Below are 17076 nucleotides of genomic sequence, written 5' to 3'. Positions count from 1 at the left end.
TACGTCACCAGCAGCTGCAAGCGAGAGGGCGGGCTGAACCGCGTTCAAAAGTTTTGCAATTTTAAGTTTGCGTGCTCGGCGTTGTGCGAAAACACAAGACATCATAATGCTGTGGCTGAATTTGAATAATCAGAATTAGCTCCTGAATTCGGCCTGCCTGCCGGACTGCATGTTTGCGCTTAGTCGTAAAAAAAATAAATCTTCTTTCTGAATTGGTTTACGTTGTCTCCTCATCCAGACTTTGGCGAATCATACGATGGGAGCTGAAGTGCCGTTTATAGAACTTAACACTTTCATTGACACTAAAAGGAGGTCAAGTCTCAAACTGACAACTTTCTCAAAAGTCTTGAAAGATTTTAATCAATTACATTCTCTCTTTTTTTTTATTTTGTTTTACTCATTTAGCTTTTTCCCCCCCAAGCAGCATTAAATAAATAAATTTAGTTTGCCATACAACTAGTTTCCAGGACAGTGTGTCACTGCAGGCAACAGCTAAATTGGTCACAGACTATAGCATTAGATCCAGGACACATATTTCAATGCATTATTGTAAATGAGGCATGATTATGTAAAGTCACAGGAATGTCTACTGAGTGGAATGTCAATATTTTATTGTTAAGATGACTCCAACCTTTTTGGAAACGCATCAAAGTCTTATCAAAAACAAAGGAACAGTTGGCAAATTCAGTGCATGTAGTTCTCACAATAACCTTTGATGATTGAGAAAATGTGGGTCAAACTTTAATTTAGATTCCTTTTCAAAAGGAAAATGCCCTACTTGAGAGATAGTTTTATCAAACGTAAAGCAACATTATACAAATGCTGACTGACTTTAGAACATATACAGGCCCTTGGGAGATTTCAAAGTAGAAAAAAAAAAAAAACCCCCAAAAAACCAACCATTGTATTGCAGTCAGAACCACCTTTTGGCCTGCAGACCCCCATTAGTTGAGTTCCCAAATAACAGAACAGAAACAGGCAAAGTCCCTGTGTGAAGACTTAATCCATCAAGACATTCAATTTCAACTCTCGACACCACAAGTTCCATTCTGTATTCTTGTTTTCTCCTTTTCTCTCTTTCTCTGCATTAGTCTGACTTCTCCTTCTCTTTCATGTGCAGGAAGACGATGCTGAAGACAAAGAGTCCTGTCATCATGGAGAAGACACTGGCATAGTATGGGAAGGCTGAGGGGATAAAGCGCTCGTACTGAGTGTGCTGCAGGGGACGCACGGATACCTGTGGTGGAGAGACACAATTGTTGAAGTCAGCAATGACGGATGTTAAATGAACTGTAAATCATAGAACAGGTCAAGTTGTAGATAACTAAGATTTTTAGTGTGTGCATAAAAGACAACCCTGAGGTTGAGGAAAAATAACCAACATACTCAATTGGAAAAATCTTTTTCCATCTACTATTTTATTCATTTATTTAACAGAGTAAAAAAAAATCTTCACGATTCCTTCTCTAGAAAGACCATACCAGTGTTGTGATTTGGCTGAGTCCAGGTGCAGTGAGCCTGAGAAACTTGCCTGAGTAGAAGAATAGAGATGTGTGTATCCCAGTCTGTTGTAGTCCACTTTGAACTGGAAGACTCCATACACATCAGGCAGCTTGAACTGGACGCTGTATTTACCTCCTAGTTGGAAGACAATGCAGCATTTATGGTGGATGCTATTTATAACAATGAGGTTACAGGCAACTCAACTCCCCAGATCATAAGGATGCAAGAGGCTGTAGACAAGAATTGAAAGTTCTATCAGCACAACGACACACCATTTTTCTTGAGATAAGTCCTGACGAAGGGATCGATCCTCACAAACTCGAGCTGAATGTCGTCACCATCGAAGGGGACCCAGCGGCCCTCGAACAGCATTTCGATGACAATGCTGTATTCCTGCGTGAGAAAAGTTCACACTGATTGAGAAACACAGAGTTGGGCTAAAGTCTTCAGGGCAATAAAACTTCACAAACTTTTTAAAAGTCCCTTATTGCATAAACTGATATCACCACTGCTTTCCTGAACATAAAGCAGATCTGGGTTCTAAATAAAGACAAAGTATCAAAACACTGGAGAAATGCACATAGTTTGTATTCAGAAACTGTGCTGTTGGATGAGTCGCTTGGACTTCCCTGAATTTCTGATGTCACAAACTCATGCTCATGTCATCTGTCTGCCTTCAGCACAGCTCATTGTCCAAAGTTTTATGAGGACGACAACACAGAGCAGTCATTCCACTGCAGAGCTCGCTAGCTACAAAGACCAAGAAAAGCTGTGGTTTGCATAAACATGCGCCACTCAGAAATAAGTTAGCCAATCAGAAGAGAGGATCACTGATATCAATGAGCCTTAAAGATACAGACTCAAATCAGCTGTTCTTGGTGGAGCTCCAGAGAAATGCTTAAGAGAGGAGATGTAAAATTATATTGAGATGTTTTTTGGTACTTATAACACAAATAGCAAATAAAACATTAGAAAAAAGTGTCAAATATGGGATCTTCAAAACTCACCACAAGGTCTGTGATCGTATACGCTGCAGGGGGAGTGCGCTCTCCCACAGGATGATGGGTAACAGCTCCCACTCTGAGGACTCCGGCCTCCTTGAACACCCAGCGAGACAGAGCCTCGGCCAGCTCCATGTTCCCCGTCTGCTCGTGCCTAAACAAATCACACAAAAAAATATAAGCCGTCAGCTGCCCACATAGAAATATCAGAGGTGGTCTTACAAATTACAGGTTATATTATGAGACTTCGCTCGTTCTGATTAGCTTTAGCAGATAAATAGTTCTAAAATACACCAAACTGCAATGCAACATTTTGTAAGCACCTCCACACTTGTAGACATCTGCATTGAGCACAGCTGAGCAGTAACGTTCACATGGTACAAAAAACAAACCAGGATGTTTTTGGATTTTGTAAAAGAATAGTGATGAGCACCTCTGTGAACCCGGTGTGGCCTTCTGCACAGCAGAGTTGAAGAAGGCGTCGCTGAAGAACTCCAGGGAGCCGCTGAAAACCACTCTGGCGTTGTTTCTGGCCTGGAGGCCGGCGATCAGGAGGGTGTTCTTGCCAACAGCATGAGGGTACTGGAGAGGTAAAAAAAACAAAACACTGGTCACTAAATGGTCTTGGGCAGAAATACATCTCAGATTTAGAAAGTAAATGAAAAGCTTAATAATCAAGCTGAGGACATTGAAGGATCAATACGAGTAGACTTTTAAACTTTATTATGATGATACAGTGTGTGAGTGATGTTACCTGAGAGATAGGTCGGTCAGGGAAAAAGGAGTAAGAGGTGGAAGAGCCGGTGAGGATGTCCAGGACAAGAGGGTTTTCTGGGTCTGCAACCATGCTAGAAGAGGGAGGTCCGTGGCACACGAGTTCAAATTCATTCTAATGCACTTGATCTTAGCACAGTCTAAAATCAAGACAAAACTATGATTATGATATTCATCAAACCAACTGAATATTGGACTTATTTATTCACACCAGCATTCTCTTACATTAAGCTCATACTCGGTGCATAAAAATAATTTAGGGCTTTTCATGTGGTACAAAGAAAATCTTGGTTGGTGACATTTAAATCCGGTTCTGTTTCGCTTACCCGACACCCTTGAATAAAATGGGTTTGTTGGTGGGTTTGCCGACGATGGTGGGAGCTTTCAGCAGGTTCTCAGGGTCAGCGACAATCATGGTGTGCTGCACACAAGAAAGATCACTATTTAATACCAACGTGGAGAGTCACTTCTGAAGACTGAACTTGTGAAACAAAGGAAATGTGCCCGATGTCTGAGGATCAAAGCGTTTACCTCTCCAGGATCAGATGCATCGTAGTTGTGATGGTCAATGACAGCAGTCTTCTCCTCATCAAACTCAATGCCGCACTCACTGCCCAGCTCCCTCAGAGGGTCACCTGGGTAACAAGATAAAACAAACAGTAATATAAAAAAAACAATTCTGTTTGCCGCTGCCTTTCACTGAAGCAGATTTGAGGATGTCTTCAACTGCACTGTAACTTTTATCCTACTTTTACCTCGTTTTAATCAGTGTTTATTAATGTTTTAATCACTGTTCCTAATTTCCTTTTGCGTTATGTTTTGATGTATTTAATGGTTTTGTGTGAAGCACTTTGAATTGCCTTGTTGTTGAAATGGGTTATACAAATAAACTTGCCTAATATTCCACAATTTGAAGTGATATAACATTGGAGCAAATACTGTTCGAAATCTACTGACCAATGTCTGAATTGGCAGCAATCAAGACGTTGCCTCCACCATCAATGAAGGAGGTGATAGTTTCCACGTTTATGTTTCCACCAAAGTCTGCAGATGACCAAAAACAAAATACATTTTACAGATATTTTTCAACACAGCAAACACAAGGCATACCAATTTTCACCTGTTTTTGAATTAAGATTGTGAAATTTACCCTCCACTGATGGCGAAAAGATGATTAAATGGTCGTACAGGAACTGGCCATATTTGATCAGAGACAGGGAGGGATCATCAGCCGTCTTGAACGTGATGTCGAAGCCACGATCTGAGAAAGAAGAGAGGCGTTATCAGCAAAACATCGACACTATCGTGTGTAAACCTATCGAACAATGTTCCAAACGATTCGGGAACACTGGACAACAACAATATTAAAGGCTTGCGAGGACTGACGTCATAAATAATCATACCTCCTTATCACAAGAGACAAGTTAAAAAAAAAGAAGTTATCTTTTCATAACAGCCTATTAGTTTTGATTTATGGGTCATTTGATAATAGTATTCCACACATTTACTTGCTGTATACAGTATTAACAGATTATCTGAAATGTAACCTGCTTTTTGTAAAACGTCAGAGGACAAACTGGTTTCATCGTTAACAATGGCTTGTATTTTAAAAAGTTGTGATATTGTGCATCGTTTCTAATCTACATCTGAAAAGTAACCAAAGCTGTCTGATCACTGTAGTGGACGCATGTTAACGTGCTCATAACCATGCACACCCTCATTTAATTGCTTTTAAAGTATTTCGATCAGTTGCGTGTACTTGAATATTTGGGTGAGGTCTAAATGGAAATCGAAAATCTAAACATTGTATACTGGGATTAAATAGCTGAGACATATTGAACAGTCAGGGCCCTGGATTAAATCTGGGGAGACACAGACAACATAATAGAGATAAGATCATGCTGGCGGTCTTGTTGTGCTGCAGTGCGTCGACATTACGACCTGATGCAAGAGGGATCCACAATAGTATTTAGGAAAGCGAGTGAGTTTGATAAAAGCACGCTTCTTGTACCGACCTGCCAGACTGCGGAAGAAGATTGAATGGGTGTCTCTGATGTTGAGGTTGTCCAGCAGCACCAGCGTCTTCCCGTCAGCCAGAGCACAGTGCAACACAGAGACTAACGAAAGGAGTAAAATGACATTGTTGTCTAAAAGTCTGAACCTCCTCAAAGCCATCGTTCCGGTTCGCTTCTTGGATGACGATGATAAAGAACCGGAACGGTCCGTCTGCACGACCGCTGTCAACGCCGTCGCCATTTTACTGCAGAAGTCGACGTCAGCGTTACCAGCAGTGGTGCTTAACTTTGACCCCGAGATCCAACCAATCACAGAGTGGAACGCGTCGCCTTGACCAATGGGATGAAAGCTTTGTGATACGACTGACCAAGACGGCAGACAAGAGACTGCAATGAAAATATGTGCCTGGCAGTCATAACCAAAACTAGTCTACGACTTCATAAATTAACTTAAAATGTCATTCCCCATGTTTTGTGTATGTTTATCTAAACTGATGCTGTCTGTCTGCCTGTATTTTGACTGAAAACAATCATTTGAATACAATAAATGTGTAATTAAATGTATTATCCTATATTCCTGTGTAGTGCACTTTTTTTCCAAATGGAGTTTATACATTTGATTAATTTACATATCTGTAGTGCACCTTCCCAAACTTAAAGTGATGCACAGTATATTGTTTTTAGGATATATTGTCATGGTTCTCTATTATCCCATACCATACTGTATTACACTTCTGCTACACTACCTTGTCTGACTGCTTGTGTGCACACCACTTTGTCATTTTGCATCAAAAGGGTATTTTTTGTTGTGTTCCGTGTTGTTTATTGTTCCACATGAATCCCCCAGTTTCTATATTATATGTGTATATTTTCTGAGATCTATGCATAGAATTGTTGCTCTATTTTTTTCAGTTCTCCTTTCTAAATTTGGATTTGTTCAACTATTGAAATTGGACATATGTTTGACACCTGAACCAACTGAAAGTCCTTGTACACATGCACATGGCAAATAAAAACAATTCTAATAAAAAATAAACAGACAACACAAAGCGAGTCAGACTGCGATGATTCTTTATTGAGCTAAAGATAACTTCCAGTGAGGCTATGCAGGGGTACAGATATATAACACAGCATTATGCAGGTGTTAATATAAATAGAAGAAATAATGACACAAAATCACTGATGACAGGAAACTGTCCTAAACCAAGAAAAAAAGAGTTGTCTTGAATCTGAAAGTTGTTCATCAGTATGTCATCACCATACGTATCCATTTTTATATTCAATAAGAGGTATTAATACTTATTTTAAGGACACATAACACATACATTTACTATACAAAGAAGATTTACGTTTGCTAAAAACATGAAGAAATGAAACTTCAAAAGGTGTTATTTGCCCTTAACTTAAATCTTTATTACCCCAAATGTTCATATAGATAATCTTTGTATAACTTGCTTTGCATGAAAATACTTTAACTAAGTACAATAAAATATTTTAAGGAAAGTGTATCTTTCATCAGAGAAATGGAAAAATATGAGACAAGTCCCTCTTTAAGTTACATTAGATAAGACAGAACTGTGATCTAGATCAGTGTTTTATGGGAAGGACAATGCAAAGTCCTACATTTCATTCTAAAAATAAACAAACTATACAAAGCTGTATAACTATATCTGCAAGAATGATCAACATTTAACAAAATTACAGCATCTCACCTTGTATAATGGAAAAAAAGAGAGCAAAAACATGATTTATGATCATAAATCTGCAGATAAAACTGTCTGAGAAAAGTGTATTTTATGAATCCAGTTTAGATGTATCTGTAACATTGTGTTACAGTGAAGCTCCGAGGTCTCATCACTCATTATTTCTTGAATTTCAGTCTGTATAAATTACATTTGTGTTACAAGCAATATTTCCAAATTCTTCACAAACTACCCCACTACGCGTGACTCTCACAGTCCATTTCCTCTTCTTTCTCCTTCTCTGCATTTTTTCCATCTGTTCGGAGCTCAGTGTGAGTTTCCATCTGTCCATCCTCCACCTGCTCCTCCTCATGAATCACCTCTCCTGACCCTTCTTCGTCTTGTGTCCGTCCCACTATCCCTCCTTCTGCTTCTCCCTCTCCGTCCTGGGCACGGAAGATGAGCTCTCCTTCTTGGATGACCTGTTCCGCCGTGGGTTGCCATGTTGTAGCAGAATCCCCCTCAGCGGTCGTGGCTGCGGTGTACTGATAGAAGTCAGAGTCTGCCTGGAACATGACCAGGGCCTGAGCTGTGTGGATGCGTACGTGCTGAGCCAAGGAAGTGGAGTCCAAGAATTTATCACCACATGAATCACAAGCGTACAAGATCTGGGTGTTGGGGTCTGGAAACAGAAGAACAGCAGACAAAGTAAGTCTTTCACATTCATATTTCTCATTCTGTTTCCCTAACTGTAAACCAATCTACTTGGAAGGCTTGAAAATATCTTTGTCTTTCCGGATGTGGCTTTTAATATGTTAAACACTACAGTACACAATACAACAATAACTCTTCCATGACAACAAGCCTCGTTGGTCTGTTTTTCATGTCCTGATGTGCTTGGTGCGGTCGATCTGTGACGAGCTGATGTCAGCACATTGTAAACTGAGAGGTCAGTTCAGTCTAAAGCTTGAGCTTCTTTTTTACATGTACAGTTGCTATTATTTGAAATTTTGGCCAAGTTTAATATGAACATCCAACACTATAACATTATATCAGTGACAGAAAAGAATAATAGGTCCCCTTTAAAGTTAAAAAACACAAAACAAAAACAGACATCTGCAACTCCATGACAGGTGGGAAAACTACATCTGCTCAGATCATGAAATACATTATCTTTGAAAGGAACAAAAAAATAAATGATCATATTCTCAACATGATATTACTTCTTTTTTTATGAGACTTATCATCTTGTAATGCATACATGAACTCATATAAATGTTATTTAAGTTAGAAGATTATTAATAATACAAACCAATTCTACAAAACTTCACAGGTCTGTTTGAGTATTTATGATGGTTCCATTCGTACATGCACACGTTCCGTCAATCTGTTATTGTAATGCTAATACCAGCAGGGTGGAAAATCAATTAAAAAGTGCCAGTCATTGACAGATAAATGGTCAAATTTACAGCCACTCAATAGTAAACTATTATTTTGTGTCTGAACGTTGCTGCTGATAATTTCTCACCTTAAATAACGAAATGACAGAAAATCCTGTATTGTCAAAATATATAAAAAATATTTTTGTCCTTAAGCTGCTTCTATTAAACGTGTTCATAATTGATGCTGAAAACCATAATATCCGCTATATACATTCCAGGACATTCTGTATGCGTCACATTAACTCAATTCCTGGTGATGGATCAGTACGGAATCATATTTTTTGTTTTTTCCACACCCGGGTCTGAAATCCTGTCATCTTCTAAACTGTGATTTCTTACTCAGTTGTTTGTATTGTTTTCTAATGACATGATACTATTCAAATGCGGATGACTGAGTTCAAACAAAGTACCAGTCTTACCTGCTTCTTGCACTTTCTCCACTGCCTTGTTGATTTCAGCTTTCAAAGCCTCGGTCTCATCTGCAGACACCGAAGTGGCAACCGGAACGACTGTTAACAGACACATGACAACCAATTAAACATTCTCAGTTTGATCACGTTTATCTTCATCCTTTCATCGTCTACAAAGGTGCAGGATGTTGTTTGTGGAATTGATAAAAGTCCTCGAATAGCAATTTGATATGTCCCCAAAATACACCACACCTGGCCTTAAAGACGCTGTCTGACCTGTAAGCTGAGCTACAGCAGTGGCTGCCAGGGCCTCTGTTGCCAGGGTGACGATGTCCTCTGTGGTGACGGTAACAATGTTGATCTCGCTGTCAGAGGTGGATCCCCCCGCGCACCCATCAGCCTCGTCCTCAGCGCTCCCCCCGGCTAACACCAGCCGCTTCATGCCAGCTTTGCCGTGGTGGACAGTCTTGACGTGGGAGCGCAGGTTGTCCACACGGTTGAACCCTCGACCGCATTTGTCACACAGGAAAGGTTTCTCCCCTGAGACAACAAGACAGAGAGAAGCAACCAGCTGAAGGCTTATTGGGGGATGGAGATGTGATCGTAACAGATGAAAGTCAGTGTCATTGTTTTCTCCACGACCTTGAAGCCTCATAATTATCAGACACAAACATTGTCCTTACCTGTGTGAATGATGATGTGCTTCGACAGGTCTCCCACATTGACGAACGCCTTGTTGCACATCTGACATTTGTGTGGCCGGACGTTGTCGTGATGGCGAATGTGATTGGCCAGCTGACTGGACTGCACAAACCTGTCCAGAGAGAAATATTAGACAAGTTCCTCATCTGGCTCCCTGACACATTTTAAAGGGTCAGTTCAGTGAAGTTGACAAAAACAAAAAAACAGTTCTAAACAACTGGTCTCTAGGGGATGACATCTGTTGTAACATATTAGTAATCCTTGTTAAGATCAGTGCTAAGTGAAGGTCGTTGTCAGCGAGCTTCAACGTCCTTCACAAATGTGAAATATTTTTCCAGTTGGTCACACACATAGTCTGTGATTTCCGTTATTCCTTAAGTAAAGCATAAACTTGAACCAATAGTTCATCCTTTCTGTCCTCTCTTCACATATTTTCAAAGGTTATGTCTCCCATGAACAGGTGAGTTTGAAACATGAGCCTATTATCGCAGCATTGATGTATCTGCTTGCCAAGCTGACCTTTTGCCGCAGCGATCGCAGACGTAGGGTTTCTCTCCCGTGTGCTGGCGGACGTGAGCGATGAGGGAGCTGGCCTGGGTGAAGGCCTTGCCACAGATAAGACACACGCACGGCTTCTCTCCTGTAACATAATAATTACTGTCTCACTAAACGGTGGGAAGTGTCTAATGTCCATGTGAGGATTCAGGCTACCAGGAGAGAATATGTTCAGTCCTTCTGTGGTCTGTCTGAATGTCATGGGAGTACCTGTGTGGATGCGTTCGTGTCGCTGCAGAGCTCCAGGGTCACTGAAAGCTCTCTGGCAGTGCACACAGACATATGGTTTCTCCCCGCTGTGAACCCGCAGGTGTCTCTTCAGATTTCCTAAAAAACGGGCACGATCACACAAAGGGTTACCAAATGTCTCAAAGCAAAGAAACAACTGCGTCAACTTTATTTAGCTAACAGCTAATAAACTAAAAGCAGCTTGTGCGACATAAAATGATCAAAAACTGAAGTCTTACTGTTGGACAACACAATTTACCTGAAGCCATTTTTGTAATGGTAACTATTATATTGGAATAAAAAGTCTGAGTTACAAAGTGATTATACAGCACATTATTTGCCATAAAAGGATTAAATGTTGCTGCCAAATGACTGCAGGCTACAGTTACAGTAGAACAAAGAATCCCCTTGTAGATTACTTCCCACCACAAAATCTCATGAGTCATGACTCAAATATATCAGGGATTTGGATGAACATTAACTGCAGCTCTGTGTAATCTGCTGAATGAATGAAGTCCAAAACCCGAAGTTATACGACTTACAAAAGAAAAAAAACATTAAATCTTCATATTTGAATACCAAGAACGTTTGACTTTTTTCAGAGTTTAATAGCTGAACTATAATAAATAATTCAATCATTAGTCAGTTTTCTGCGTATCTATTAATTGTTTCAGAACAAAATGATTGCAACAAACCAGACAATTGTACCCTACATGTTAAAGCAGGGGTCTCCAACCTTTCTTCCTCCGACAGCTACTTTGACAAAATGAAAGTGTCCGATAGCTTCTCATTTTTAGAAACATTTACATAGCTGAGCTCCATCCAACTAGCTGAATAGGCTTCTTTTATGTGAACAATAATAAATTGAACCTCAACAAACACAGATCCCTGCGTTAAAGGTTCCAAGATGGGCCACAAACATCATCACCCACATGCAAACGTTCCTGTTTTCCTTTTCTATCCAAAACCTCTCCCGTCAGGGCGGAAATGTTTCACCACAGAATAACTTTGTATTAATTTCCAGTGATCACATGCCAGCAAAGTGCCCAAATGCACAACAAAGCCCCAGGATCCCCTTATTACAAAGGTCAAGGATTCAGGTTTGACCTATAATTCCTCACCAGTCTGTAGAATATGGCCAGACTGTGCATGAAAGGCTAGAGGGCTTTTAATTTGAAACAGATACAGGAAGTCACGGCTGACCAATGGTGTAACTTTATCACTCAATCATCACTCAGTGACAGACTTTCGCCCTGCTATTGCGGTCCAGCCAAAAACTGTCCTCTTACCTGAAGTGGTAAACTGTTTGCCACATTCTCTACACTTCAGGGGCCCGTCTGCAATATGGATTTTCAAGTGAGCCTTCAAATTCCCCAGCTAAGGAACACAAAACAAAAATGTTCAGTGACATTTCACTCACAGTTCATCAATATTTATATATGGCTAGCCACTTCAGATTCTCAATTGAGATTCTATAATATTTGTCTGGAATCGTATGTTTGTGTTTAAATATAATAAAACAGAATAGAATTATTTACGTAGCTGCTGCTCTTTTCTGAGCATGTCTTCACCTGGTTGAAGCGTTTGTCGCAGTGCGGACACTTGTTGCCCTTCTCTGTGTCATGCGTCTCCAGATGCCTCATCTTGGCGGTGGGGTCGGAGAAAGCCTTGTCACAGTAGTCGCAGTGGTACGGCTTCTCGCCGCTGTGCACCAGCTGGTGGCGCTTCAGGTTGCCCGAAGTGGTGAAGAGCTTGCCACACACTTCGCAGCTGTACCGGGCTTCGCCCGTGTGGCGTTTGCGGTGCAGGTTGAGCAGGCTGATCTGGCGGTAGCTCTTTCCACAAGTGGAGCAGCAGTATGGCTTCAGAGGGCTGGGAGGCAACGAGAGCTGAATTTATCACACAAACCTGACAGAGTTCAGTGGAAATGAGTAGAGGTCAACTGTATTCACCTGTGTGTTTTCTCATGTGCTTTACAAGCTGCAGGGTCAGAGAAGGCCTTGTTGCAGTCCCGGCAGCTGAATGGCTTCTCTCCTGTGTGAATGCGCATGTGTCTCTTGAAGTTACCTGTGTGGGTGAATTTCTTCCCACAGTCCTGTAAAGAGGAAAACGTACCATGAAGGGTGAGCTGACGAAACCTTTGAATACAAATATTTGCATGCAAATGTAATCAATATTTAAATAAAACTCCCTGCGTTACCAAGATTTGAATGAAAGCTTGCAGCCTCACCAACATTATCTGGTTCTACTGTGACAGTGATGCAGTGCTGTTTCTCAGCTTGCAGCAAACTGTTGACATGAACTTTTAAGCACAAGACAAAAAGGCTCTGACAAAATATAAACACGTCAAGCGATAGTGTGGGACTTTTATAAATAAATGATTGTCTGTTACATTCAAGTCTTTTCCAAAGAAGTTCAAGCTACTCATACTGATTAAACCTCTCACTGCCAGGTAAATCTCTGTATTTCACAGTATACAGGGTTTAAATCTGGTGTTTGGTTACACATTCCCGTGCTCATTGAATGAATGCATAGGGGCCCCTATACTAATTAAAATAAGGATAAAAAAAACATTCTAGACTTTGGAAATGTTTTTCAACTGAATGAATCAATATCTGATAGTAAGATGAGTCCTTTTGTGTTCGTCGTGATGCTCAAAATAATTGATCCCATGTTGAACAGTATTTTTTACTCTTAATGGCAGAAAGGGGAGACAAAAGGTCCACACTGCATCTTGAAGTAAAGAAGTTGCGGATTGTAAATGCATTCTGTTATGATACTCCTCCTGCTTGCCACCACACTGACATTTCTCACCTCACATTTGTGTGTCACAGAGCTGTAAGGCTTTGATTCAGATCGGCTGCTCATGGACTGAGCTTGTCTCCCGTCTCTATCGCCGCATCCTCCCGCCTGCAGGCTAAACTCGTCATCTTCCTCTTCAACATCGTCTTCTTCATCATCGGCCTCCCCATCTCCGGTCTCCACAGAGTCCTCGTCCTGTTCTTCGGCTACATGTACCGGCTCTGCCACCTGCTTCTCAGTTATTGTCCTTGATGATGGGCCTTCATCCTCTGAGTCATTGTCTGTGAGGACAACCACAGAAAAAACTTGAAGATGACAATTTGTCTGGAGCCTTGACTGGAAATAGCAATATAGCAAAATTTCAAGGCAGATTTTAGAAAGAGTTTTTTAAAAATCGTTACCACTTTATCTAGAACTGGATGAAAACGATTTTAAAAATAAATAAAACAAGAATCTTTTGAGCTCTAATCAGAAAGACTTTTTTAATTCCTTGTTAAGGAAAAGGTTCTGTCTGATACCTCTGATAAGCAGAAGAAAATGGATGGGTAGCTTGAGACTCAAAACAAATTCCCCAACCAGTGGGGAGCCTAAAAAAAGGGGGTGTTGTTTGAATAAATCAGCGCAGACTGCTGCTCACCTGGTGGGAAGTTTCGTCGAGGAGGTTTTCTGATTCTTCTCCCTCGAGAGCTCATGTAGGAGGAGCTGCCGGCAGCTTTCAACTGGGATTCTGTAAATAAATTCAAATCATCTTTTATTTTTGAATAAAAAGGTTCAAGACTTGTTCCACACACTACCAGTATGTTGTTGGTCTTTAAAACTTTATACACATTAGAGGACATTCACTGAACAGATAGTTAAGTTGAATATGTATTTACTGGGTGTGTAGTCGGCATCAGAGGGGTCATCGTGAAATACAGGTGCATCTTGCGCAGCACTTTTTTCCTCATTCTTTACAGATATCTTCTTTTGAGCAGAAAGGGGGTTGGTTTTGGAGGGTCGTCCACGGCCCTGGTGAGTTCTGGTGGGGTTGGGCTGAGAATCAGTTTCAGCAGAAATTACTTCCTTTAAACCGTCCTGACTTTGTGTGGGGTCGTTCTCTTCAGTGGGAGTGCTGGGAGGTTGCTCCTCTGCTTGTGATGCCACTTCTGCCAGGTCATTCTCAAGTTCGTCTTTCTTTCCAGCTTCACCTGTTTTTGGATCTGCTTTGTTAAATAAAAAATGGAGAGGCGGTTTAATTTAAATAGATTGTAGTAGCCAATGACTGGATTCATATTTCAGGCTTTGATTACACTCTCAGAACCTAACTGAAATGTTACAAATCAATCAGACTAAATCAAAAGACAGATTAGCACTCATCAATTCTACACAAAAGATGTAATTCATTAATAACTTTACCAGAATAAAATGAATAAAAACTATCATGAATGCCTGAACTTAAGTTTAAAAATGTAAAACTCCTTCTGTTTTCATGTATGAGATAATGACTGCGACCAACCATGCTCAGAGTGCATCTTTGTCATCATCCATACAAACATGGAGCACCATGATGTTAAACTTGCTAAATTGTTAAATTTAACCAAGAAAAGAAATGATTATTACCATTATTAAATGAATTACTGTGCAAGCGGTGAGATTTGATCTGTGCAGAGATTAATAGTGTACATTGATTTAAAAGGGACAGTCAGATATGACTGAAATGGAAATAGGACTGATGCATAAATTACAAAAACTATTTCTTCCGAGTGTTGACTGCAGCTCTACACTGTCATAAAGAACACAAAGCGATATGAAGACTGATCTCACCAACGGCAAAATCCAGTGTTATGAGGGACGGAGTTGGATTTGACATCGACTGGTACGCTGAACATGCATTTATGATTTCTTGCATCTGTAGAAAGTGTGCAACAGACAGCACATCTTCTACATTCTGTTGACTTAAAGTCAGCTTGGCGGTGTACATAAATTCCAGGACCTGCCCCAAACCTGCAACGAGAACAAGGCTGGTTAGACAGCAGAGACAGTGGAGTGCATTTACTGCTACTGAAGGAAAGCATTGTGATGATATGCAACGTCAGAAGTACTGGAAGATGAAAATGAATGAACTAAAGGTACATATGGAGCCCACCAGATGCATTGCTAATGTCCAGATGCACTACATCCTTCTGGTCCAGGAAAAGGGTGCGGAAGTAGACGCTGCAGGCAGCCAGTACAGCTTTGTGGGCCTTGAAGTCCACCCCATCCACAACAAATGTGCAGTCACACAGCAAGCCCTGCCTGCGCTGCCGGTTAAGCTGCTCCAGAACCTTCCCACTGTGCCACGGGAACTCCATCGTGCTGAAGGCTTGAGGACGGTGCAGGAGGCTGGCAGGTACGAGCTCTGTGGAGAAAACATCACATTAGCATTGTCATTCATTGCCGTTTATATGAAACACTACCATTCAGGCAGTGTTTTCCTCCTGCGTGACGCTTTTTAACTTTATAGTTCAGACCACTGACAGAGTCAATCATACCAGTGCGAGAGGATATTAGAAGGCTGTGTGAAACTTTCAGTAAAAAGAAAAGCCGTATTGGCTTTCAAAATTGTTATACATAACTCCAGCATTCATAAATGGGTGTGTTTATATATATATATATTATTTATATGTCATGAACAGCTATATTTGGTAGCACAAAATGATCATAATTACATGTAACAACCCCAATGTGATTAGATTGAAAACTAACATGTGCACTTACTCTGTGAAACAACTGTTTAAAAGTCTGAAGAAAACAAGGCAGTTTCATTTTGCACTGAATTTCTATTCATTTGTAATGAACAAAGTTTAGTTTAATAAAGAATTATTATATGTAACAGAGGTCGTCCAAATTGGTTGTAACAATGCACTTTTTAATGACATCAATTATTAGGATATATTTTCACAGTTATCTTGTTATTTGTGCTACTACACATGTGTGTGTTTTTTGTTGTATTGTTGGTGAAGGTGGTGTTTTCTGGGTTCATGAGTGCAGTAATTCCTTCAGGACACCACCAGTGAACAGCCGTAACACAGACATGCTTCCTACTCACAACTGCTTCTTAACAACGAAGAACAACCATTCAAAATTACAGCTCACCAAAGTGGGCAATTCGTTGCAATAATAAATAGTATGATGAAATGTTCGCCAACTACAACTACAGCTGCAGCTGCAGCGCCGACATTAACTAACACCATAATGAAGCTTCAACATTTTGTCCTGGTGGCGATGCGCATGTTTGGTGACTAACTTTAGTTTCCTCTACAAGTTTTGACAGCTCGGTTTGACGGTGCAATACATCGATTACAATTCCTCCATCCTTGTAGCTTTGTTATCAGGGATTAATTTAGCGTGCCTACATGCATGTAATAGTGAAGGGACAAGATGGCGGCCCGTCTCGTCGGGCCTGCCTTCTCCCGTCGTTTTCACCCCCAGCTCGCTCTTTCCGCCTGATAGAAACGCCATTTTAACGGACAACTAAGTCCTGAATTACCTCCTTGTTCTCGCTTCTTCGCTCCGGCTTCAGGCTGCTGGGCCGAGCGGTGCTACGGCGTGTTTAGCTCAGTTAGGCGAAACCAACCCAATCGAGTTGTTCGGTGATCGATCCTACCCCGCTCACTCCGTCCGCCGTCATCTTCCTCTCTCTGATCGATTGATAGGGACCGGCCGGATGTATCCGAGGAGCACGCGCAGTGCGAACACGTGCTGGGCTGATGGTGACCACGCGGTGGCGCAATAAGCCCGAGTTCCGTGGTTTTGGTAATAACACTCTCCCCCCCATGTAGCTGAAACTCACCGCAACCACCACTAAAAACATATATTTTACACGGGCCTTGTTATTAAACTGATTTGTAGCATATAACTGATTGTTAAATCCACCTAAAATATGTCATGCCATCTTTCCGACTCATTTTGAAAGACAAATAGTGGTGCTTTAAAGTTTATGA

General features: G+C 40.9%; 2 protein-coding genes across 5 annotated transcripts; both read right to left on the bottom strand.

Annotated features, from left to right (window-relative positions):
- Positions 1-594: 594 nt before the first annotated feature.
- ddost (dolichyl-diphosphooligosaccharide--protein glycosyltransferase subunit (non-catalytic)) lies at positions 595-5551 on the bottom strand. The gene is made up of 11 exons (XM_069141153.1): positions 5294-5551; positions 4429-4539; positions 4236-4322; positions 3810-3913; positions 3605-3699; positions 3259-3352; positions 2938-3086; positions 2511-2658; positions 1776-1896; positions 1537-1638; positions 595-1242 (listed from the first exon to the last, which is right to left on the bottom strand). The coding sequence occupies exons 1-11, from the start codon at positions 5532-5534 to the stop codon at positions 1088-1090; spliced, it is 1407 nt and encodes a 468-aa protein (XP_068997254.1). The 5' UTR covers positions 5535-5551; the 3' UTR covers positions 595-1087.
- A 796-nt stretch (positions 5552-6347) lies between these two features.
- On the bottom strand, positions 6348-16781 carry zbtb17 (zinc finger and BTB domain containing 17). 4 transcript variants are annotated; one of them, XM_069141070.1, is made up of 15 exons: positions 16623-16781; positions 15240-15491; positions 14918-15097; positions 13990-14316; positions 13752-13841; positions 13127-13395; positions 12265-12407; positions 11851-12184; positions 11602-11689; positions 10295-10411; positions 10049-10169; positions 9511-9641; positions 9104-9367; positions 8837-8926; positions 6348-7657 (listed from the first exon to the last, which is right to left on the bottom strand). In XM_069141070.1, exons 2-15 carry the CDS (start codon positions 15442-15444, stop codon positions 7233-7235), a joined length of 2784 nt encoding a protein of 927 aa, XP_068997171.1. In that variant the 5' UTR covers positions 15445-15491; positions 16623-16781; the 3' UTR covers positions 6348-7232. The 4 variants fall into 4 exon arrangements, with proteins under 4 accessions (XP_068997171.1, XP_068997173.1, XP_068997172.1 ...); XM_069141072.1 differs by having other exon boundaries at positions 11884-12184; XM_069141071.1 differs by having other exon boundaries at positions 13990-14313.
- Positions 16782-17076: the final 295 nt, after the last annotated feature.

Source organism: Embiotoca jacksoni, unplaced genomic scaffold, assembly GCF_022577435.1.
Source record: "Embiotoca jacksoni isolate LCO1_2020_lvr unplaced genomic scaffold, fEmbJac1.0.p SCAF_9, whole genome shotgun sequence".
Lineage (NCBI taxonomy): Eukaryota > Metazoa > Chordata > Actinopteri > Embiotocidae > Embiotoca > Embiotoca jacksoni.
This window is presented reverse-complemented; position numbering and strand designations above follow the sequence as displayed.